The following is a 24,096-nucleotide window of genomic DNA, read 5'->3' on the forward strand; positions in this document are numbered from 1 at the left end:
CGAGATACCGACACCTCGCGCCATTGTGCGCGAAGAGCAAGCTAATTGGTCAACCACATCGAGGGACCAGAAGCTGATTGGCTACCGTACCACAACCTACGCTTCACCTATCCCTCAAGTCACTCTTCCGCTCTCCACACCCAACCCTCGACTCGCGACTAGGGTTAAGACGATTGGTTGGGCCCGCCTTCCCTTCCTTCCGTGATCTTCTTCCTTCCCACCCCTTCGCCGTCAAGCCTCGCTCTTGGTTGGCGTAACCGACACCGCGCATGCGCACTAGTAGGACCGGGGCCCAAAATCAACCACCAAATTGTTCAGAAGCGAAAGATTCCATAGCGCGTCTAGGAACCGTAGCGAACTGGCTAGAGCGATTGTAATTTTGAAGGCGGATTCTATTGTGACGCAGTTAAAATTGATCCCCTTCGCCCCTACGCACTGACGCAAGTGCGCACAGGCACGTCCCGGCAGTGCACGTTTCTCACATTAGCCCCACCCCGCTTGCTCACAGACATGCGCAGCTTGTTCTAGTCCCCTCTCCTCCCTTAGCCGTACGCCAAGATGGCAACCTCTCTCCTCACTCTTCCGCTTAGGCGGCTCTCGGGCCTCACACCTGTCAGAGGTGTCCGCTGGGTGCAGGTATCTATGCAGTTTCCCCTCTCCCGCTGTCTTCCCTCTTCGCGGCACGCGGCCCTGGCTTTATTTGGCTCCGGCTGGCTGACTTCCCTTCCCCTCCCGGCCCTGAAAGAGCTTCCTTCCTAGGGTCGGGGAGAAGGGAGAAAGCCCAGCGCCTTCCTGTCTCGATTGTTTCGACTACGGCATTCCCCCTGCTCAATCTCCTGCGTCTTGCCCCTGGCCTTGGGGCGCATGCCGAGGGATGCCACGTACACAGCTCATAAGAGTTGCCTGTATTTGCCGAGGACCTTTAAATGTTCCCATGGCAACAGGCAGCTAGGCGGCATGGGGGTGGCCCGGGAGGAGCTCTTCTCCCTCCACGTTGCTGTAGCAGCCCCCTTTCTCTTCCCAAGCGCCGTGTGCACATGACAGATAGGGGAGGGCGAGGAAAAAGAGCTTTGACCTGGGCACTCCATCCCCGCCCCACCGAGCTCTTGAGAACCCCTCAAGGTCTTAACTAGCTAATCACGGGCTCTTAGCTCTTTGTATATCCGGTATGTGAACCGTTGGATACAAGGGGTGGTCCTTGATGCTTCTGACATCTTGAGTGGTGCTTATGGTCCTCAGGGTACACCGCTGTGTTTATCTCTCCATCCCTGTGGATGTAGGGAGGATCTGAAGAGCTTAACGTACCGCTCCCTTTTGTCCTCAGGTTCTCTCGCCTGTCAGACTACTATTCAAAACTCCCCTAGATATTCCTTTCCCCATGCCCAGATCTCTTGAACCCCTGGCTTACTACTCACCACCTTGAAGGTCCTTAGTTGGGGTAAAAAGGGGAGGGCTGCTTCCCACAGTTGCTATTCCCTGAAATGGGGCAAGTTAGCGTCAAGGGTGTGGAGATTAAGGTCACTGTGGAGTTAATGACAGGGCTGAGGGCTTTGATTCCAGCTTTGGGACTCAGATGGCTCACTCTTATGGAATGGGAGGGAGGCTCCGATTTTTATAAAGCAGGGTAAGACCAGTGATTCAGAGGAAGAGTTGAGATGGGCATCATACCTGTATCACAGGATTGTGACCCTAACATAACCTCTTCCTGGATAGTTTATCCATTTCTTAGGAGCTTAGGTATCCCTTCCTTTCATCACCTGAAACACCTACCCAGTTCACTTTATTTTTCCTTTGACATCAGTTTTTTTTTTCCCCAGGAATACAGATTTCTCAAATCCTTAATCTTTCTCTTAATGCCAATTCCCTTAATTTATCTTAATCTTATAATTTAATTAATCGTAATTAAATCCTGCGGGTGGAGCCTAAAGGCAAGAATGGACAGAATCGGAATGCTCCTCTCCTCTCCTTTAACAGCTTAAAACTATACTAAGACTTTTGGTATACAACTGTATACAGTTGCTGTCCCCAAAATCTAACTACCCTGTGTGCCAGCTCCCATTACTTCATCGCTTTTGGATCAAGTGTAGTTTCTGTACACGTTCTTGCTATACATCACTGCACCAGTTTTGACGCCTTTACAGAACCTCAAGAATTCTTGAGAGAGAGTTGTGGAATGAAGAGCAAGATATCTAATTTCCCTCCTAAACCTTCCCCTTTTCTTTTTCATAGGCTACTCCCCGGACCCTATGCACCAAAGCTCCTCCTGAAGAAGAATCTTCCATTCCTGTCTCCCTCTATCAAGATGCTCCCTGGGAATACCTGGAGACAGAAGGTACCACCATAAGGAAGGTGTGGCAAGAGGAAAGGGAAAAGGTAGAGAATAAGGGGAGGCAGAGAATTCAGTTCAGAACCTGAAAGGAAGAAGGGACAATATAGGAACACTTTTTCCTTAATTGTCCTTCAGTGAACACTGAATCAAATGCAAAGCACCGAGGTTTATACAATCTAAGTACTCTCAAGCCTTATCTATTATTTCTCTTCTCAACTTTTACATACTGTATTCTCTACTTTTCACCTGCTGTTCCCTGACACTAATGCCCAGAACATGTTGAATTTCTATATATCCTCCCCTTTCTGGACTCTCCCCTTGGTAATGCTCTTCCTCATACTGATATACTTGTTATATGTCATTGTGTATTATAGTTATTAGTCTTTGTGTCTCATAGAACGTAAGTTACATGAGGGCAAGAAAACCTTTTTTTTTCTTTTTGTCAAACTTTTTTTTGTTAAACATTTATGTCCAGAATCTACCAAAGTGCTTTACCAAACAGATGTTTATTAAATATTTAGTGAAGGAATGCAAAGATGAATAGGGGATGATCTCTAGGAAAAATACAGTAGGGGAGGTGATAAGTCTTTGGAAATTACTAAAACAGAACAAAAAATCGAAAATGATTAGTATAGAAGAGAGGTGTGAAAAAAAATAACTTTTTAAGTTCTGTGGTGAGAAAGGAGGAAAAGATCACTCCTAAGTTGGATATAAGAAATGTTTTTAAAGGTGCGGCAGTTTAGCTGGGTCGTGAAGGGTGGGGCAGGATTTCAACAGGTGTTGGGGGGCAATAAGGCATTCCAGGCATAGGGAGTAGTGTAAGCACAGGCATAGATATCCAGGGCAATTTTGTGGGATGGATTAGGTCGCACTGAAAGCAGGGGCGGGAAACCTTTGGCCTTGAGGCTGCGTGTGGCCCTCTAGGCCCTCAAAAGCAGCCTTTTGACTAAATCCAAACTTCACAGAACAGATCCTTTTATGAAGGGGATTTAGGTCCCAAAGGGAACTAGTATATGTGAACTAAGGCTGCAGAGGTAGAGTGGGGCCCTAAAAGTAGTTTCTAGTAATTATTACAGATCAGATGAGATATTCACAAAGTGTTTAGCATAGTTTTGGGCACATAGTAAGTGTTTAATAAATCCCTAATTCTCTCTCCTCCTCTCCCCTCTCCTTCATATCTTTTCCTTTCCTTTCTAGAATACCTGGCTCGATATGGTTCCCGTCCGGTCTGGGCTGACTATCGACGAAACCACAAAGGTGGCATCCCACCGCAGCAAACCCGTAAGACGTGCGTTGTGAGTAGTAAGGAAGAGGAGTTGGGTCTCTGGCACAGATTCAGGGGTAACAGGGTGGGATTGGAGGGACCTTGACAAAAGGCGTGTGCTAATTCCTGAAGTTTCTACCCATGTCCTTTATCTCCTACAGCGAGGGAACAAAGTTGCTGGGAACCCTTGCCCTATCTGTCGGGATCAGAAGCTCCATGTGGACTTTAGAGTAAGGCATCTCCAAATTTCATTGTACTCAACTTTGCCTGCCTCAGGGACTAGGGTATACACACTACTTAAATGATGATATTTTTGCCATCCCCTTCCTTATCCACCACTCTTTCGTCCTTTGCTCCAGTTTCAAAAAGGAGGTAGCTTTCAAGGCCACCCTCCCTACTCCCTTAACCTCATAATTGCAGGCAGCTAGGTGGCACAGTGCATAAAGCATAGGTACAGGGGTGGGGAATCTTTGGTCTCAAGCCCTCGATCATGTGGCCTTCTAGGTCCTTGGGTTCGGCATTTTGACCAAGTCCAAGTTTTACGGAACAAATCCTCTTATTAAGGGGATTTGTTCTGTGAAATTTGGATTCAGTCAAAGGGCTGGGGACTTAGAGGGCCACGTGTGGCCTTAAGGCTGAAGGTTCCCCACCCCGTCATAGGACTTCAGAGTCAGAAAAACCTCAGATCAGATTTTCCTCAGACACTTGTGCTGTGTTGTGTAGCCCCGGATAAGTCATTTAACCTCTGTCTCAATTTCTTTGTTTATAAGATGGAGAAATAGGACCTACTTCACTGGGCTGTTGGAAGGACCTAATGAATTAACATATGTAAAGCACTCTTTAGCTATTACTGTTTTCACCTCTTCTCCTCTAGAGCTTGCCACCTTGATCATCCCTTTCATGATCTTCCACTTCCTAACAGCTGTTTACAAACATGCCCAGTCTTTCTTATCTTTGAAAACTTTCACTTAACCCCATCATCTCCTCAAGCTATTATCTTTCCTTTTCACAGAGACCTTGAAAATTGGAAAAGCCACCTGCAGTAATTACGTCTGCTTCCCCATTTCCTAGTCACTTCTGAAACCTTGGCAGTTTGGCTTCTGACCCCACCAGTAGGCTTAAACTGTCTTCTTCAAAATCACCATTGATGTCTTAATGGCTCAATCTGATGGCTTTTTACAGCCTTTATTCTATGTCTTGGCAACTTTTTCTTGGCTTTGAGTCTGCTCTCTCTTAATTTCTTCATACCTCTCTGGTTAGTCTTGATTCTTTTCTGCTTCTTGGTCATCCATCTCTCTCTATAACCAATGGTATTCCCCATACTTAGTACTGAGCTCTCTTCTCTTTGTATGCAGGTAACTCCCAAATTTATATCTAGTCCTATATTCTCTCCCAAGCTCTAGTTCCAGTCACTGCTGAACTTCTGTATGTAGACGACTCATAGACATATCAAGTTAACATGTCCAAACTAGAATCTGTTATTTCTACTACTAAACCTGAGTTTTATCCAAATTTCCTTTTTCTTTCCTTTTTTTTGGAGGGCACTTTTTAGTCACTCAGGTTTGTAACATCAGCAGTATTTATTCTCAACTCTTTCTTTTCCTTCACACCCCCCTCCCCCAATATCTAGTCAGTTACCAAGTCTTGCTGATTTTATCTCCACAACATCTCTTGTATCCACCCTCTTCTTGGCACCCCACGTAGACCCCCAGCCTAGTTCTGGTTGTTACTGACTTCTTGACAGGATTGTTGCAAGAGTGCCTCCCTTGCAGTCTCCCTGCTTCTGTCTTTACCCTCTGATCCATCCTTTATACAAGTAGTGGCTGTTGCCTCTCTGATATAATAGAAAATCCTCATAGCGCTATTTAAAGTCCAGCCTGCCTTTGGATGTGTTGTGAATCGCTCCCTTTCATTTACCTGTAATTACCCCATGTTCCAACAAGTGTCCTACCTGCTGTCGTCTATATCCGAAATATGCTTCCCTCTTCACTTCTACCTCATAGAATCTTTAGCTTCCTTCGTGTCTCATGCTGCCTTCTGTGGAAATCCTTTCCTCATTCTCCTAGTTGTTACAGGTATCTTCATTATTCAAATTAGATTGTATTCACATCTCTGTTTGCATTGTATGTAAGGCTAGTGAGATATAAATTCCTTGTGGGTAGGAACTTCTTTATTTTCTTTACATGTTCCCAGTGCCTAGCACAGTGACTTTAGGTATTTAATAAATATTTGTTAAGTTGAATCTCCACATTTTCTGACTTTTAATTGAGAGCAGTTATAAGGGAGTCACTTTGACATCTTTTCTCTGTTCTATCCAGCAGCCACTTCAGATGTTCCCCTTCTAAAATACTACATTTCAATCAATAAGGGCTAATTAATACACTTATCATGTTGTAGGAACTGGGCATACAAGATAATTATGGGGACCCCAGCACCTGAGGAAGGGAGTAGAGAATCAGGAAAAGCTTTAAGTGGGAGGTGGTATTTGAACTGAACTTGGAAGGAAGCTAGAGATTCTGTAATTTGGAGGGGACTGTACCCCAGACATGGAGAGGCAGCCTGTGTAGAGGCCTGGAGTTAGTCTTCTGTAGGAAAAACAGCAAGTGAGCCAGCTTGGCTAGACTGAAGAGTTTGTGAAGGGGAGTAATGGGAGCCTTGGCTAGATAAGTAGGGTGGAGCCAGATCACGAAGGATTTTGAATACCAAATAGAGTAGTTGTAACAAGGTGTAGTAGAAAGAGCAGTGACTGGAGCCAGAAGATCTGACACTATGACACTATATGTGTTATCATGGGCAAATCTTTTTAATCTTTCTGTGTCTTAGTTTTCTCATCTTTAAATGAGTTGGGCTCTGGCCTTTAAAGTTCTTCCAGCTGTAGATTTATGATTTTATCATGCTAGAGGTAATACGTAGCCACTGAAATTTATTGAGCAGAGAAGTGACATAACCAGACATTTAGGACTATTTGGCTGTTTTGGTAGCTCTGAAGAAAATAAATTGGAGAGGGGAGAGACTTGAGGCAGGGAGACCAATTGGGAGGCTATTGTGAGAGGTGATGGGGGAGCCTAAACTTAGATTGTGGCTATGTGAGTGGAGAAATGCAAAAGAGATTGTACAGTTAGAATCAGGAAGGCTTGTCAAGTGATTGTAGACATGAGGGGGTAAAAGAGAGGAGAGAGGAGTCAGAGGACACTGAGGTGTTGAACCTGTTTGACTAGAAGGATTTGTGGTGCCCTTAACAGAAATTGGAAATTTTGTAAGGTGAGTGAGGTCCAGATGATATACAGGGTGTCTCAAAAGTCTTAGTACAATCTCAAGTTAGCTTATATCTTATAATGTGGTCTTTTGGGGACATTTTGAGTTTGAAAAGTCTGTGGCATATCTAGTAGCAAATATCAGAGAATTGATGATATGGGATTAGACTTCACAAGAGAGACTTAGAGTAGCATATATGGGACTAGAAGTCATCTTCATAGAGATATTGAACCCATGGGAGCTGATGAAGTTGCCCAGAGTAAGAAAAGTGTGGAGATGATGAGCACCCATGACTGAGCTTGGGGTACACTCATAGTTAAGGAATGTGATTGTGGTGTACTGTAGCTGTGTAAGGCCAATAACACCAGCACACAGGAGGGCTGCTAACACAGGTTCTTTGATCTGCTTTTCTAAGGAAACCAACTTTAATTAAACATACATATATCATTGTCTTAGTTCAGGGGGAAAAGCTAGCACCTTGAACTTCAGAGCAAATACAAACAGAAATTACAAACAGAGAAAATATAAACAGAGCAAATAACACAAATCAACAGACAGGCTTTTAGCTGTCTGACCAAAGCTATACATGCATAGTTACCAGAGAGAGAAGCACCAACTTTTGGATTTTCAAAGCTGAGTCTCCTTAACTGCTACCCAGAGTCTCCACGCCAATACTCTTCCAATGAGTGAGCCTCATACAAAATGCTAACCTCAGAATATATACTTCTTAGGGTCAGAGGGCTTCACACCTCTCATGAGGGTGTGGACCTTCATACAAACAAACGCAAGACTCAATCAAAGGCACGGGATTGCCTTAGTGCTGAGAAGTACTCCAAAACAAAAGACAACAAAAAGTCCCACTTTGCTTGTGTTACGTATGGATGATGATCCATCAAAGGCAATTAAAAAGGCTGGGTCAGACCAGAGAAAAGGGAAAAGAGATTAGTCTCCTGAAAATCCAGGGAGGAAAGAATGCCCAAGAAGAGAGGGTGGTAAAGTGTTAAATGCTTCTGAGAGGTCAAGCATTTAAGGATTGAGAAAAGTTCATCAGATTTTTCATTTAAAAGATTATTGGTGGGGCAGCTAGGTGGCACAGTGAGTAGAGCACCAGCCCTGGATTCAGGAGGACCTGAGTTCACATCAGATACTTGATACACATACTAGCGTTGTGACCTTGGGCAAATCACTTAACCCCAATTGCCCCGCCTTCCCCCCTCAACAATAACAACAAACAAAAATAAAAGACCATGGGTAATTTTGGAGAGAGCCACTTGTTAGGAATTGTGTCAGGAACCAGATTGCAAAGGGTTGAGAAGGTTCTGAGGAAGTGAAGGTAGGAAGTATCAACAGCTTCTAGGAGTTTGGCTATGAAAAGGATGATCTGTTAAGTGAGGGGCTGTCTTAAGGATAGGGAAACGTGGGGTTGTATGGAGAGAGATTGAAGATTATTACAACAGCGTTGATTGTGAGGACAGTCTGCTAGGTCTAAAAGGAGTTGGGGCATCTAGTGAGAGAGAAAACGATGGGAAGTTAAGGTCAGGTGAAGGAATTTCAGAATTCTTCATCATGCAAACTTAAACAACCTTGAGTGATAGCAAGATCAACTAGATGATGGTTGTTCTGTGTAGCTGAAGTAACACACAGGTATATAAAAGATGAGAATTCACTTATGTGGCAAGGATGGTGCTAGGTGCTCAGAATAAAAAGATGAAACTCCCTGCTCTCAAGGAACTTACATTCTATTAGGAGAAAAAAGTATGTACAAAATAAATACAAGACAGCTTTTACGGGGAGGCACCAGGGGCATCAGGACTGTCCTCAAGTAGAAGATAGTACTTGAGCTAAGCTTTGAGGAAAAATAGATTCTAAAAGGTGAAAGTGAGAATTGGGTGACATATCTGGTTATCTTGAACCTCAAAAAAGGAGGGGTTTTTACTGATTGATGGTAGCAGAATAAGGGAGGGGTCTGGAGACTATGCTTATATTTGTAATTTTAAGTAGATTATTACTAAAAAGCTTCAATCTGTGCCCCCAAGAATTTATAATAAAAAGTGGTGATCAAAACAGATGAATCTTTGTTATAGATATCCAGGTGTTAGAATGTTCATATTGCCCTTTCACACACACACACACACACACACACACACACACACACACACACACACACCCCTCCCAAACTGTATATATTGAACTGCTTAAGGAAGATGAATCTAGAAGTTCTGTGAAGAATTAGGAAAAATGTGGAGTTGGGGAGGTCATTGTCACTGAATCGCAGAGTTTGTGGAGATAACTAAGTATTCCTTCTAGACGACTGGAAAGAGATAGAAACAAACCAGGTAATGAAGGACTTTGTACACCAAAGAGAGGATTTTATATTTAATCCTGGAGGAAATAGGGATCCACTGGAGTTAATTGGGGAGGGGTGGGGCTTCCATGGTCAGGTCTGTACTTTAGGAAGGTCACTTTGACAGCTGAGTGGAGAATGGACTGGAGTGGATAGAGATTTGGGGCAAGAAGACTATATTGCAGTAGTTCAGGCATGAAGTGACAGTGTGAGAGAAGAGTGCATATATTAGGAAGACAGAATTGAAGAAAGGCCTTGGTGGCAAATTGGAGTGAGGAAGGAGGAGGAGTTAGGGATCACACTTCGGTTATGAGCCTGGGGGACTAGAGGCTGGTGGTGCTCTCTACAGTAATAGGGAAGTTAGGAAGAGGGGAGGATTTGGGGGGACAGGACATGATGACTTTAAGAGAGTTTTTGGATATCCAGTTTGAGTTGTCCTGTAGGCAATTGGAGATGCCAGACTGGAGATCGGGATAGGAGTTAGATCTGGATCTGCATCGAGATGATCATTGAATCCATGGGAAAGGGGACCCAGGACAGAGCCTTGGAGGGACATCCAAGTTTAGCAGGTACAGCCTGGATGAATATCCAGCAAAGACGACTAAGAAATCATAGTCAGAAGAAAGCAGTGTCATGGAAATCTAAAGAGAAGAGAGTATCAAGATCATTTCTCACCCAGCTGCCCGTTTCAGACTTCTCTCACTGACTTCTGGGGGGAGTGGGGGGGGGCAGTGGATAGAGCACCGGGCCCAGAAGTCAAGAAGACTCATCTTTGTGAGTTCAAATCTGGCCTCAGACATTTACTAGCCGTGTGACCCTGGTTGTTGTTGAGAGTCCTTTCAGTCACGTCCAACTCTTCTTGGCAAGGATGCTAGAGTGGATTGCTATTTGCTTCTCCAGCTAACTACAGATTACAAGATTAAGACTTGCCCAAGGTCACACAGCTAATAAGTGTCTGAGGCCAGATTCAAACTCCAGGTCCAGTGGTATATTCACCTTGCCAATTAGTTGCCCCCATGTGACTCTGGGCAGGTTACTTAAGCCTGTTTGCCTCAGTTTCCCCATCTGCCCCAGGAAGCTCATTACTGTGATAATCTCATCATCCTGCAACATCTCATCAGTGTAGAGATTTACAGCCCTCCTGCCGCAGAGCGCTCACTAAAATGGCAAATCAAAATATATTGTCAGTTGTTTCCATAAAAACCTTAGGTTGGACACCCTTGATCTGCCCTGCCACTGGTCTGGGCTTCTGTGATGGAAGGGTGGGTCTGTGAACTCCAAGCCTCCCTTTCAGGAGAAACCTTAGCATTAGCTCACACATCTCATTTCTCACTCGGCTGCACTGCTTGGGATGTCCCTGACTGCTTCATCATCCCTGCCCTTGCTTTCTGAGAGAGAGAACTAGTTTTTGTTTTGTTTTTATCCCTAGTACTTAGCACCCAGTATAGATGCTCAATATTTATTGACTGTTGATTAATAGTATCAGAGGCTGCAAAGGTCAAGAAGGATGAGGATTAAGAAAGGGCTATTTGATTTTGGCAATTAAGAGATTATTAATAACTTCAGAGGGCAATTTCAGTTGAACGACGAGGTTGAAAGCCAGACTGTAGAGAGTTAAGAAGAGAATGAGAGGAAAGGAAATGGAGGTGACCACAGCCTTCTCTAGGAGTTTAGCCACAAGAGGGAGCAGAGACACAGGGTGAGAGCTATCAGGGATGGATGGATGAAGGGGGGGTTTTGAAGATGGGGGAGACATGGGCGTGTCTTGTAGGCAGCAGGAAAACAGCCAATAGACAAGGAGATATTCAAAGTTAGAGAGAAAGTAGGTACTAATAAAGAAACACGCTGCTAGAGAAGATGGAATAGACAGATCATTTGTGCAGGTCGAGGGGTTTGCCTTGGCAAAAAGAGGCCACCTCTTCTAGTGAAGAGATGAAGGAAGAGATTGTGGGGGAAGGCATTCTTAGTGATAGGAGGATGTGGAGAGAACAAGGAACTCCTGGCTAATGGCTTTAATTTTTTCAATGAGATGGACAAAGGTTCTCAACTGAAAGGATGAAGATGGGGGAATAGAGAAAAGAAGCCATAGTACGTGTGAAGAAATGTTTGGGAAAGGCCAGTGTGGTAACTGGGATAGTGAATTGATCAGGAAGTTGTAAAAGGATTGCTGTCTTGCAGTGAGGGCCAAGTGGATACTATTTAACATAAGATTGTAGTGGACCCAAGTCAGCATGGTTTTGTGGTTTTTCTCTTACTTCATTTAGATGCACTTGAATAAGTGTGAAGGCTTGAGTAATATGAGTAATTCAAGACTGGGGCAATAGAAAGGCAGGGGCAGTAGGATAAGGTAAGGATAAAAGAGAAACTGCCTTGGGAGTATTGTCTTTTAAGAACTAGGAAGACGTGCCAGATTATCAGCATTGCAGAATCACAGAATTTTAGTGACTCCAGAGGTCATTTAATCCCTCCCTTCCTGAGATGTGAATTCAGTCTTCCAAAATCCCCTTAGAAGGGTTCATCTCGCCTCTATTCACTTGTCCAATGACAAAGACTCTGACGTAGCTAAGGTAAGAATTCAGTATGAGGTTTCTTCTGGTCCCCAGAAATGGGTGTTTCAAGGTTGTAAGATTTCCAGATTTGGTATTTTGTCAGCATAGAGAGAGAGATGGAAACAAAACTTAAGTCAAAGCATTCCTCTCTTCCCTCCAACTGTCCAGTGTTATTAAGGCAGAAAGATGGGTATTTGGGACATTATCGCCTCATTTCTTAGGATTTCACAACGTCCTCCTCACTAACACTGGATGTTTTTATATGCTCTAGGGCATTAGCTAACCTTCATTGTTCCCTGGGCAAGATGAGGGACCTATGTGAAGAGATAAGTATGGGGGCTTGAACTTCCAGGTCTTTGAGGTCTAAGCATGGCTACCCTTCTTGCTGGGAGCACCCCAATTCTAGGAGGCCTGGGCCTGGACACTTCCACTGGGTAGACATCACAGCCATTGGAGAGAGAGAAGTCATACCGCAGCCCTATACAAAGCAGATATACTGTGAATTTCATTTTCTATGAAGTGGGTATAAGTGACTTACTCAAGGTCACATGGCTAGCAAGTGGCAGAATCTGGACTAGAATTCAAGTCTTCTAGAACTTACAATCCCTTCCTTATCTGAGGTCAAGGACAGTTTTTTGTCTTTGTCTTTGCCTTGCACATAGTAGGCACTTAATATTTCTTGATTAATTAATCATGTCTCATCTCTCCAGCCCACAGGAAGAGATAAAAGTATTATATGGTAGTATATAGAAAAGAGCTAAATTTGGTATAATGGTATTTGGTATAGGCTTTGGGTACTAGCTGTACTCAAGAGAAGTTAGAGTACTGTTTTAGAATCAGGGGAGATGTCATAGACGAGTTGAGGCTTGAATTTGGGGGGAGATTGGGAAATTTGGAATAGGCTATGGAAAAACATGCTATGCTAGGAGGAGGAAGCACTACTTGCTGCCTTTTCTGATATTACTGCAACCTCCATTTCTGTTTCTTTCTCTCCAGAATGTGAAGCTCTTGGAGCAGTTTGTCTGTGCTCACACAGGTGTCATCTTCCATGCCCCATACACAGGTTAGATCTCAACCCCTTAGAGTATGGTTTTCCCCTTGTAGTCTCTTCCACTGAAAACAATGGCCTTCCTCATTTAGGCTTTTTTAGAGACTTAGAGAAAGCAAAGAGGATGTAGGTTCCAGCCTTTGGAAAACTTTCAGTCTAAAAGCAAAGAGACAAAGGATACACATAAATGTGTGTCAAGACTTGCATATGAACAGGGGCAAAATGTTATGTCTTCCCTATTTTGAGTAAATCCAACTTTGGAAAAGAGAGCTATATCTAAAAGGTAAATGAAGAGATGATTGATTTCCAAAGGGACAGACATTTCACTTTGAATCATAGAATTTCTCTCAATTGTACGGTTCTTTGAACATTTAAATGGGATTCACATCCAAAAGTTTGACCCACCGTATCTGTTACAGAAGACATGGTATTTAATGCTTGAATTGAATTGTACAAATAAGCCCACAAATGCCAAGGTGTTGCAATGATGATTATTGTGGAGTGTGGTTAATCAGATAATGCTCCTCAAAGGAGGGAAGGAGCAAGTGTTGGCCTCTTGCAATATTCAGCTCTACAGCTCCCTTTCCTTTGAACAGTTTTCCCCTAGACCTTTCTTTTCCTGGGGCCTCCCTAACCTTCACTTCCAAGAATTTTCCATTGGTTGTTTCCACAAGTCCTCATTCCAGTTAGATGTGAGACTTGGATCCACCCTTGCCACTGGTTACCTTCTCTGGGCCTTAAATTCCTAATTTGTACAGTGGGAAGAATCTTCCTTCCTGAAGTCCTAGCCCGCCACCACCCTATATCATCCCCAGAGGCAACATTAGGGCAGTTGATATTATGGCAATATAAGGTGACTGTGTTCTCTCCCTTTTTCCCTCCCTCATTCCCTCCTTTTACAAGGTGTTTGTATGAAGCAGCATAAGAAGCTGACAGAGGCTATCCTGAAGGCCAGAGACCATGGTGAGAGTCAGAAAGAGGACAACATGTTTTAGAAGTGGGAAGAGGACCAGGGCCTGGAAGGAGTGGGTGGGGGTGGTGAGGGTTAAGGAAATTCAAATTCTGAAAGCCTAAGAAGCCATATAGACTTTTCCTTTCCTGTTGTCCTTTCTCTATACATTAGCATTTCAGTGTCTCATTAATGCCTTATCTCTTATCCCTAAACTTCAGCAGTCAACCTTACTTCCTCCTCACTTTTCATTTCCTAACTTTTCCTTGCCTCGTGGCACCCTTTTTTTTCCTCCACACCCCCCCCCCATCTTTTTCCTCTCCCTAGGTTTTCTCAGTTACCACATTCCACTGGTACAGCCACGGGATACTGATTTCAGCAACTCCCATGGAGCCGTCGGCCGTACCCCAAAGGCTCCTGCCCTAGCTGCAGGTACCTCCTGGTATTCATGGTACAATTGGCAGCAGCCACCTGAGAGAGAGCTGGCCCGTCTTCGACGTCTGTACCGAGACCACCTTAAGGAAGAGAGTGGACCCCCACCTGACATGATGCCCATAGTTCCATCTCAAACTAAAATTCTCACTGAGGAAGAGGAATCCACGAATGTTCACTAGAAAGGAAGTGATTAATGTACTCTGTAGTGCTTCAGAGCTTAAGGGGTGGATGTAAGTCCTGATGCCTAAACTTCTTATCCATACCCTTTTTAGAAATGGGTAGGATAATGGCAAGCTCTGACCTAGAGGAAAAGAGAACAGGGAGAAGGCAAAATGAAACATGTTTTTGGTCGATACCTTTTAAGGGCACCCCCCCTCCATATTTTTAAGTCGCAGGGGTAGGGGAGCCTAACTTGTCAAGTCCGCCCTTTATAATAAAAATTCTTTTATTACCCATGTGTCTCAGTTTTTAGATTGTAGGAGTTAGAACTTGTACACTTGCCATTTGCCTAAAAATGGGCAGAGTGGGAGGGCTGGGGAATGCTTGGAGCTTCACTCTCCACCCACGTCATTTCAGAGGGAGCTGTGTATCAGTGGCTCTGCCTTGGGGGTTCTCGGCGTGGGGGACATCACACGTGCAGATCAAATGTCGTTCTGAGACTGATTTCTCCAGTTAGGGCAGATGTGTAAGAAAATCGGGCTGGCGGAGGGTGGTGGAGGGCGGAACGGGGCGCGATGGGGCCGTCGGATGACTTGGTTACTAGGATCCGGAGCGGAAAGGAAGACTGCCGTGGGAGGGAGAGGGGAGAAAGGGTCACTCGGCCGCACCGCCGGCGTTGTGGAAGGACAGGATGTCCGTCGGGGCTGGGATCGGCCGGTCCGTTGCTATGACGCTGGAGGAAGGAAGAAGCAGAAGGTGTAGCTAGCGCTACCCAACCCGGCTGCCGCTAGTGGGTAGAGAGCCGGAAGGGGCGGGGCTCCGGGTCGGAAATGCCATGTAGGGGGCGTGTCCAGGAGCGCACAATGGGCCATGGAGTTCCCGTTCGATGTGGACGCCCTGTTCCCGGAGCCGATTACTATACTGGACCAACACCTCCGTGCTCCGGCCCGTCGAACCGGAACCACAACCTCGGCTCGGTGACCTCTCACCCCTCATCCGCCGACCACGCCCCTCCTTGCCTCACCCACATTCGCCCCAACCTCTCCCCATGACCCTGCACCCCAAGTCAAAGGGTAGAGGCAGGGCGATGCATGGTTCCGTGACCCTTCATCCCATGTAGTCCACTGTTTGGTCCCAACTACAGAGTGGAGCGTGCTGCTTGATACACGATGGGGATGCCCCCTGATCCCCGCCCAGTCCACCACCCCGGGCTGGCAGAGGGCTTTGGACCCTTTGGTGTCTGTCCACCTCATCCCCACAAGTTCCACCAAGGTAGGATGCGGAGTTACTCAGATCCACAAGGAGGTGAAAAATCAGGAGTGAAAGAGCCTTAAGGCGGAGGTGCTTGAAGGGGAAAACCTGGATCTGGAATTAAAGTTAGCTCCCCCTTCCCCAGAACCGTTCCCCGGCTGGTCCAGTGACCTGTTTCTCCTCTCTCTGCAGTGTTGATCTCCAGCAGCAAATCATGACTGTTGTCGATGAACTGGGAAAGGCGTCAGCCAAGGTACTGGGAAGAGATCTCCTTATGGGGACCAAGAAGGGTGACAGGAAGAGGGCCGGTAGACCCCATCCCCCAGTGACCAGAGAGGCTTTGAAGGGGCCAGAGGGATGAAGGGAGGTCTTAAGAAGGACGTACTTAAACTCTTTCACCTTATCAGGCGCAGCATCTTCCTGGTCCCATCACCAGTGCTTCCAGAATGCAGAGTAACCGACATGTTATGTATGTGCTCAAGGATGCCTCAGCCCGTCCGTGAGTGCTGGACTCCAGTGTGCTATCCTGTTATGTCTCTCTATTCTTTCTCTTTATTAATGCCTTCTAGCTCCATAATCTTCCTTTTCCTTCTTTCCCCATCTTTTCCCTCTTCTTCCCTCTCCATGATAAGCTATGAGTTCTCCCGCTCTCTCCCCTTCCCACAGGGCTGGAAAAGGAGCTATTATTGGCTTTCTCAAAGTTGGATATAAGAAACTCTTTGTACTGGTGAGTTGCAGGATTGCATGGTTGGGTTTCTGAGTCTGGTGGGGGTGGGGTGAAGCAGAGATGCCTTTGCCCTGTAAGTCATCTAGTCCTCCTCACTTCTCTCACCTCATATCCATCTCTCCCATCAGGATGATCGTGGGGCTCATAATGAGGTAGAGCCACTTTGCATACTGGACTTTTATATCCATGAATCACTGCAACGTCATGGCCATGGGCTGAAACTTTTCCAGTATATGTTAGAGGTATGACTACCAGCTTTAATTTTAAAGTGCTTTCAGGTTGCAGATTTAAGTCCCCTGTGCCATTGTCCCCGTCTTCTAGACCACTTGCCTCCTCCTGAACTCCCAAACGCTTCTGTGAACCCTCTGCCCCTTGAAATTTATTCTCCAGTCTGGTACCACCCTCTGAAGTTCTTTTATCTTGCAGAAGGAACGAGTTGAACCACACCAACTAGCTATTGACCGGCCCTCAGAGAAGTTGCTGCGGTTCTTGAATAAACACTACAATCTGGAGTCCACAGTGCCACAGGTTAGAAGCCCTGGGAAATGTGACCCTAGAACAGATGAGAGTGAAGAACCCACCAATTATATTTATTCTTTGCTGGGGACTATCAGGCATTTCCTCATCTCTATTATGTGCAATCTATACTCTGCTCCAAGGCTTTTCCAGTCAGTCATTAAACATTTATTAAGCTCCCTACTATGTGCTGGACACTGTGCTAAGCTTCCAGCTTCTCTATCCATCTTGCCCTCATGCATATCAGCTCCTCATCTTGACTCCCGTGCTGCAGCCAGATTTGTCTTCCCTGTTACCCAGACACAACTTCATCATTTCAGTCTTGCCTTTGCACGAGCTGTCCCCCGCAATTGGAACGTCTTCCTACAGTACACAGTCCTTTTTTCCAAGTGCTGTTTGAAGGCTCTTTCCTAGCATGCCTATCCACTTCATTCCAATAACGAGTGTCCTAATTGTCTCTTTTTGGCATATCTCTAATGCTGCACAACCTGCACTTGAGCTTGTGTTTTGTAACTTGTCTTCAATCTATCATGTATGTGTACGTATCCTTTCTCATCATGATAATGATTACCCCAAGAATAAGAATTATGTCTTTAACGCTTTTTGGATAGTGCAAGGACTTTGTCTCCTAGACCTGAATTCAAATCTGGCGTCAGACACTTCCTAGCTGTGTGACCCTGGGCCAGTCACTTCACCCCTGTTTTTGCCTTAGTTTCCTCAGCTGTAAGTGAGGGCAGTAATGGCACCTACCTCCCGAGATGGTTGTAAAGACTGGAGATAATATTTGTAAAATGCCTGGAGACGGCCTCACACGTGGTGCTCTGCGAATGCTAGCTAGGATTATTTTTTCCCCTCCCAAGTTTCTAGTACGATAGGGTGTACTCCCTTTATGTTTTTGAATGACTGAATAAGTGACTTAATTTTTCTCATTCCAACATGCAGGTGAACAACTTTGTGATCTTTGAAGGCTTTTTCGCCCACCAGCACCGTGAGTCTCCCTCTCCCTCCTCAGTCCTAGAATTGGGGGTAGAGGGTACGTCCATTAGTCCCATTGCCCCTCCCTTGACTAAGGGAGCCCCCACTTCCTTTCTCACAGGGTTCCCTGCTTCCTCTCTGAGGGCGACTCGCCGCTCTCGCGCTGCCTCGGTTGATAACACACCCAATGGTAAACTTGATCTGTAGTTTAGAGGTCGAACATCATTTTAGAGGCAGCTGTGATGGGATGGCTGTCGAGAATGGGAAAGAAAGCCATTCAAAGTTCCAAGAGTCATTTAGACGATTACTTTTGATATCTGGGAATATGACAAGTTGTTTCAGGCATGATTTTTAATTAAACATTCTGGTTTTATTATTGATGAAATATAGTACTTGAAGGCAGTATTCTTTGAGCAGATTTCTCAGAAGCCCTTAGGTTATGAGGCATCAACAGTGCCACTTTGCCATCTTCAGTTGGAATACACTTTTGTATCATGGGATGATTTAAGGTGCCCTCATAATTTGTGAAAGTTAAAACAACTCTTACAATGAAGCCACTCAGCAGAAACTATCCAGAAACCTTTCCACTCTAGCGTACAGAATCCTAATCCCCCTAGATGTCACACACACGGAATGCCGACACTCTCAGAGTCGCACAGTCGCAGCCTGATGGATTAGTTTTCAGTTTGCTTTTTGATCATCTCACACTTTTCCTTAGTGGATACAAGGAAGTGACTGGTTTCTAAGGCTTTCCCTTCTAGCTCTTTCAGGGCTTGTAGGCTGCAGACTGTGTAAGAGAGAGAAAGTCAGCAGAGCTGGTGACCGCATCAACATCAAAAGCCAGTAATATTCAGAGGCTTAAATTGTCAGCTGAAGAGGCAGTAAAGTCAATAAAAGATTGAAAGTGATTTGCCGCAAATAATGTGAGTTAACTGTTTCTTCAGATGAGAGGGACAGAAGGGAGCAAGTGGAGAGGTGAGGTCATTCTGTGGTCATCTGATTGTCACTTTTCTCTCATGCTCCTTTTTTTATATGCTCCTCGTCCTTTGTAGTCTTTGCTTCACATTCCTCTTTCTCCTTAAATGGAACTTAAATCTCTTCCTCACCTGTGGCCGAAACAGAGAGGTTGTTCTCTGACCTTCCCAGCCCCTTCAGACTAACTCCTGATTAACCACGGACTTTGTCCATCTCATCTAGAGGGACCCAGGGTCCTTACTGCCCAGGCCGGAACCATACTACTGCCCCAGATTCTCGAGGGTGCCTGACACCACCCTCTGACCAGTAAGAAGTTCCACCCCTCTGCTTCAGTGGCTATGTCCTTCCTGCATCTCCCAGAATTCTCCTTTCTTATTTCTCTCCCCTGACTCCTTGCTTGGAATACTCCTTTTGTTTGCCTCCCAACTGTTCCAGCATCCTTGGGTATCCCTGTCAATTTGTAGACACGTCATGAAGCTGATTCTAGGGGTGGAGGTTGACTCAACATCCTAACAGCAAATAGAAGAACCATGACATCAGGGAGTGGCATTTTTTTTTCACAGTGAAGGGAAGAGGGGAGCTGTCGAAAAGGTTTGTTCCCTGGTGCTCATTCTGCCCATATGCCCTCTCCTTCCAGCTCCAGCCAGAAAGCTGCCCCCCAAGAAGGCAGAAGGAGAGATTAAACCATATTCTTCTAGTGACCGAGAATGTAAGAGGGGCTGGGGTGAGGGCAGGGGCTGGAAGGAGGGGTTAAAAAAAAAGGAGGAATGTCAGTCCTCATGTAGGGTCTGACATCTCTCTGTCTCTTCTCTATAGCATTGTATACACTCTCTTTTCTCTCTTTGGCTCTCTTCCTATCTTTTCTTTTTCCTTGTCTCTTTCTTTTCCTTAGTTCTGAAGGTGGCTGTAGAGCCTCCATGGCCCTTGAACAGAGCCCCTCGACGTGCTACACCTCCAGCCCGACCACCCCCACGGTCCAGCAGCCTGGGCAATTCTCCAGACCGGGGTCCCCTCCGCCCTTTTCTGCCAGAGCAAGAGCTACTACGATCTCTTCGCCTCTGCCCCCCACACCCTACTGCCCGCCTGCTGCTTGCAACTGACCCTGGAGGCAGCCCAGCCCAACGCAGGCGTACCAGGTAATAAGACCTTGGCATGGGGGTAGAGTTGGGAAGAGATTTGAAACTGTCAAAAGAGATGTTACAAGTGTTAGAATCAAAAGGGGCCAGCCTGCAAACTGACAGAATGGGGTGGAGAGTGTTGGATATGTCTTGTGGGAAGGGAAGAAGTGGCAAAGATTTGATGGATCCCAAGGATAGTTTGCTTTGGCAGGGAAGGGGAGGAGAAAGTATGTAAGCACAGTTTTAAAATCATAAGAATGAAGAGAGGTAAATAATACCTGGGATTTCTTTTGGTAGAAAGTTAATAAGCAGTAAGTTTTTTGAATCTTGATTTATGACATTGATGAGAAAATGGTACCCATTTTACTTACTTCTCCCTTGCATACTGATGGTACTTGTCTGCAGGTAGGGGAGGGGGTCTCTCTTTAATTTCTATCCTTGGCTGTCTTATTTCTGATTCTCTGTTTCTCTCTTTTCTCATTTCCTCTCCCTTCATCCTGTCCCTCCATATCTTCCACAGTTCCCTCACCCGCCCTGAAAATAACAGATATTGATAGTTATCCCTCCCCACTTAACCACCTAATTTTGAAAGGATCCATTTTCCCCTTTAATCTTCCAGAATGCAGTGGAGCCCTAACACCTAGAATCCAGTCTCCTAACCCCTCATTAGGTTAATCCAGCAGTAGAACAACAAATACCCTATTCCCGTCCCTATTTTATTATCCCAAGAGTAACGCCTTCTTATTCTCTAATCGGGTTCTGAACACTTTTCCTAACCAATAGGTGGAAGCTCTGTTGGATGAACACTGATACACTGAAACCTACCCAGGATCCTGCCAGCCTCTAGAACAGGGGTTCTTAACCTTTTTTATGTCATGGAACCCTCTGGCAGTCTGGTGACACCTGCGGACCCCTTCTCAGAATAATTTTTTTAAATACACAAAATAATAGGATTACAATGGAAAAGATAATAAAATACAGTTATCAAGATAGATTTTAAAACCTACCTTACAGATTCCAGGTCTGTATTCTAGAATAAACAGTAGACTTAGCCCCCCTCTACCACTTCCTTCAAGGATCCTTGTCCCAGAAACAGGTATAGGTGGCCTAGTTCTCCTATTTCCTGTTCCTGTTTCCATTCATTGGAGCTGGATTTCCCCTTAGATTAGTATTATTACACTCCTTTGGCCTCTAAACTCCCTTCTCCACAACCCCTCCCCAAGGAGTCATGCTTCCTTGTGGCCCATTTTTAGGCAACAGATCCTTCAGAAATTAACCTGATTCCCAAAGGGAACCACTCAACATTGCAAAGCTCTTAAATTCCAAAAGTTAGTGTATTGAGAGCCGACTGGGGCTGTATCTGGGCTCCTCAGTGCTTATCTCTGTACAGGACCTGTTCTAAAACCTGGATTAGGCCCTGTTGGGATTTCCACAGGGAAGTCACCACTACCACCACTTTAACAGCATCCTCTGAGAGGATCTTTCTTGGGGTTACCTCTAGTCATATACAAAGAAATAAACCTGGGTCTCAAGGATCTACTAGATCTTAGTATCCCATCATCCATTTTTCCCACACAACTAGTTAGATGATGGTGTATGCTTGTTCTCTCAGATTGTCTTGAGATGAGTGTGTATCATTCCTTTCCCAACCTGTGGCCCTTCCTTACCCAACCTACTACTTATCCTCTAGCTTTCCTTTCTTCCCTTCTACTGACCTAGGAATCTCCTCCCTCTGTTTCCAGGCCCTCAGGGTATAATCATATATCCTGGAAGGGTGTATAACCCTCCCCTCTCTCACATCCTCTGTGCCGTAGATCACTATGTGTCCCTAATCCCTGGGGAGCAGGATTCTCCCCGATCCCAGTGTTGTCTCAATAAAGTGTGCATCCTTTTGTGTGTTTTCTAATGGACATTTTTCAATGGGAAAAACAAAACAAAGCCTCATTTATCCAGCCGTCTCTTGCTGTGGGAATTTGAGGATCTCTCCCCGAGATCCTGTTGTCACTGCCTCTGCTTCTTCCACCTTTGGGATCTGTAGATCTTTCACTGGTCGAATCACCAGAGTTTCAGTATCTAGGATTCCTTTCCCTTCCCTCCATTTTCTGGATACTCTTGTATCTGCATATAATCACTAGATGTCTAGATACTCATCTCCACATGTGGACTACCCTCTGATTTCTATCCGCAACCCTCCTCCCTCCCCATCCTTAGTTATTCCCATATCCAGACTTGTCACCACTCTTTTACACATCCCTGATTTGAGAATCTCCTAGTCTTCAGTCCATAATCCTGTGATGCTTTCTATATCCCATAGACCTTTTCCCCTCTTGATTTAGCCTTATCTACCCACTTGCCTTCCTGCATTCCAAGGTATCCTATACTCCAGGCCCTTTTCATTTCAGTGTTCCCATTTACTCTCTAAAGAGTAACAACCTAAATCTGCCACAAGCTTAGAAGTGATCATTACTAGCATGCCTTCTCTTCCTTTCCACACCTCCACAGCTTTCTGTTGCTACCCACGCCATCTTTCCATTCTCCAGCCCCTTTCCTGTTACCTCCCCCATAGCCCATTTCTTCTGCAGGGGATCATCCCCAGGACTGGTGGCCCAGAACTGCAACTACAGTCGATATGGGGAGCCAGACGACTCACCCCCCAAAACAGGTAAGTGCAAGGTCTTGTGGGAAATCTTGGTCTAGGAATTGAGAGACCTGTATTCTAGACTTAGTCATGATTTTCTGAAAGTCATTTTACTTTGTGGCTTTCCTTATGGTACGTTGGACAGAGACTAGATTTGAAGTCAGAGGACCTGACTTGAACCCTACCTCTGTCACTGTGTGACTGTCACTGGATCACTTCCCTAATAAATTTCCTTTAGGTGGGTCTCTTCCCTAGGCCCAAATTTCCTCACCTGTAAAATGAGAGGGGCAGCAGTCCAGAGTCTGCCCACCTTTGGGATCTGTAGATCTTCTACTGGCTACATCCCTAGAATTTCCTAGCAGCTACCTTATATAAGTTATAAGGCCCCTTTCAGCTCTAACATTCTTTTTCATTCCCACCCCCCCTCAATCTCAAGCCATATACATTACGCCCACTCCCTTTCTCTTGCAACACATAAATATACACGAGTGTGAGCACACACACTCACACACACACACACACACACCCTGTTTCCACAGGCAACCAAGAACAGAGGAAGAGAGAACAAGAAACAGAGAGTAGGTGAGGTCTGACTTGTACCTTCACACCATCCCTGCCTCTAACTCTCCTTTTCCCATCTTCTGACTTGCTAAGCTCTTTCTCCTGATCACATAACATTATCAGTTGCTCTCTTCCCACTTAACATCTTAGAAACTTCCTCTTAATTTTTGTCTTCTAAATAACTCCTTAATTCCTCTTAACACTTAGAAGGATTCCCCCCCAAATCCCCCACATGAGCATCCGTATAATACTTTCATCTCCTCTCCATCCCACCTTAACAGGTGTACCAACAGGGGGCAGCAGGTTGTGTCAGGGGAGCAAGATGGGGAGGGAACCAGGCCCTTCGCCCCTCCACAGGCCCTGCAGCCCCCAGCCCCGTTATGGAAGCTGGGGGAGTCCATGGTCAACGCAAGGTTCATTGGCTACCTCCAGGAGCACCGAAGTACCAGGCCCTGGTGACCTGGACCCTCATCTCCTCCCCGAGCCTGCGGTCTTTGGCTCCACCCTCTGGAGAAATCATGAGCCCCGCCCTCGGGGACATCTGTTGGTGGGTCAGAGTCGGGCATCTTTCCCCTTCTCATCCAGTTGGCTTATCTGCCCACGTCATGTTTTATTTTTAGGCAGAGGACTTTTTTTCATATTAAAGGCCGGTGGTCCGGAGCCCGGATTTCAGTGTGGTGTGTTGGCCAGCTTCGCTTGGGGGTCTGTTACCCTTTGCCCAGGTGACTTGGCGGGTCACTTCCACTTCCTCAACGTTGTTCTCACTGTAAAATCAGTGGGAAATACAATGAGTCCTAGGCCCCTGCTACTCTCCCGAGTCGGGCGTCTCCGTTCCCAGACCTGCCTGATGCCACGTCTCGTTACTTCCTCTTTATTTGACATTTTTGCCCCGGTTCTCAGGCTGCGCCCGGGAATGTGTGCCTTTACCAAGCACGCATGTGCACTTCCCCCCGAGGCGCGGGCACGCCCCCTCCCCCGCCCCGTTTGCTTTTCGCGCAAGCGC

The 24,096-nt window shown here is 45.6% G+C and overlaps 2 protein-coding genes across 5 annotated transcripts; both read left to right on the forward strand.

The window, feature by feature from the left end:
- The first annotated feature begins 521 nt into the window (after window positions 1-521).
- Window positions 522-14,624, forward strand: MRPS18B (mitochondrial ribosomal protein S18B). 2 transcript variants are annotated; one of them, XM_036768646.1, is made up of 7 exons: window positions 522-636; window positions 2,230-2,332; window positions 3,527-3,624; window positions 3,755-3,823; window positions 12,738-12,804; window positions 13,693-13,752; window positions 14,066-14,624. In XM_036768646.1, the coding sequence occupies exons 1-7, from the start codon at window positions 559-561 to the stop codon at window positions 14,350-14,352; spliced, it is 762 nt and encodes a 253-aa protein (XP_036624541.1). In that variant the 5' UTR covers window positions 522-558; the 3' UTR covers window positions 14,353-14,624. The 2 variants fall into 2 exon arrangements, with proteins under 2 accessions (XP_036624541.1, XP_036624540.1); XM_036768645.1 differs by having other exon boundaries at window positions 534-636; window positions 2,230-2,373; window positions 3,527-3,610.
- A 535-nt stretch (window positions 14,625-15,159) lies between these two features.
- On the forward strand, window positions 15,160-23,752 carry ATAT1 (alpha tubulin acetyltransferase 1). Of its 3 annotated transcripts, XM_036767167.1 has the most exons (13): window positions 15,160-15,309; window positions 15,776-15,836; window positions 15,991-16,082; window positions 16,250-16,310; window positions 16,439-16,552; window positions 16,737-16,838; window positions 17,769-17,814; window positions 17,923-17,991; window positions 19,414-19,485; window positions 19,669-19,912; window positions 22,477-22,556; window positions 23,072-23,114; window positions 23,375-23,752. In XM_036767167.1, exons 1-13 carry the CDS (start codon window positions 15,203-15,205, stop codon window positions 23,550-23,552), a joined length of 1,269 nt encoding a protein of 422 aa, XP_036623062.1. In that variant the 5' UTR covers window positions 15,160-15,202; the 3' UTR covers window positions 23,553-23,752. The 3 variants fall into 3 exon arrangements, with proteins under 3 accessions (XP_036623062.1, XP_036623063.1, XP_036623064.1); XM_036767168.1 differs by lacking the exons at window positions 22,477-22,556; window positions 23,072-23,114; window positions 23,375-23,752 and adding an exon at window positions 20,415-21,786 and having other exon boundaries at window positions 15,174-15,309; XM_036767169.1 differs by lacking the exons at window positions 17,923-17,991; window positions 22,477-22,556; window positions 23,072-23,114; window positions 23,375-23,752 and adding an exon at window positions 20,415-21,786 and having other exon boundaries at window positions 15,180-15,309.
- The last annotated feature ends 344 nt before the right edge of the window (window positions 23,753-24,096 follow it).

This window comes from Trichosurus vulpecula, chromosome 7 (assembly GCF_011100635.1).
Source record: "Trichosurus vulpecula isolate mTriVul1 chromosome 7, mTriVul1.pri, whole genome shotgun sequence".
Classification (NCBI taxonomy): domain Eukaryota; kingdom Metazoa; phylum Chordata; class Mammalia; order Diprotodontia; family Phalangeridae; genus Trichosurus; species Trichosurus vulpecula.

What these genes read in the sequence shown, in the direction of transcription:
- MRPS18B (XM_036768645.1), top strand. Translation starts at nt 559, where the DNA reads ATGGCAACCTCTCTCCTCACTCTTCCGCTTAGGCGGCTCTCGGGCCTC. An exon ending in CATCCCACCGCAGCAAACCC is followed by an intron (nt 3,611 to 3,754) that starts GTAAGACGTGCG and finishes TATCTCCTACAG; the next exon opens with CGAGGGAACAAAGTTGCTGG. An exon ending in CTTCCATGCCCCATACACAG is followed by an intron (nt 12,805 to 13,692) that starts GTTAGATCTCAA and finishes TCCTTTTACAAG; the next exon opens with GTGTTTGTATGAAGCAGCAT.
- ATAT1 (XM_036767167.1), top strand. Translation starts at nt 15,203, where the DNA reads ATGGAGTTCCCGTTCGATGTGGACGCCCTGTTCCCGGAGCCGATTACT. An exon ending in GGAACCACAACCTCGGCTCG is followed by an intron (nt 15,310 to 15,775) that starts GTGACCTCTCAC and finishes CTCTCTCTGCAG; the next exon opens with TGTTGATCTCCAGCAGCAAA. An exon ending in ATAAGAAACTCTTTGTACTG is followed by an intron (nt 16,311 to 16,438) that starts GTGAGTTGCAGG and finishes CTCTCCCATCAG; the next exon opens with GATGATCGTGGGGCTCATAA.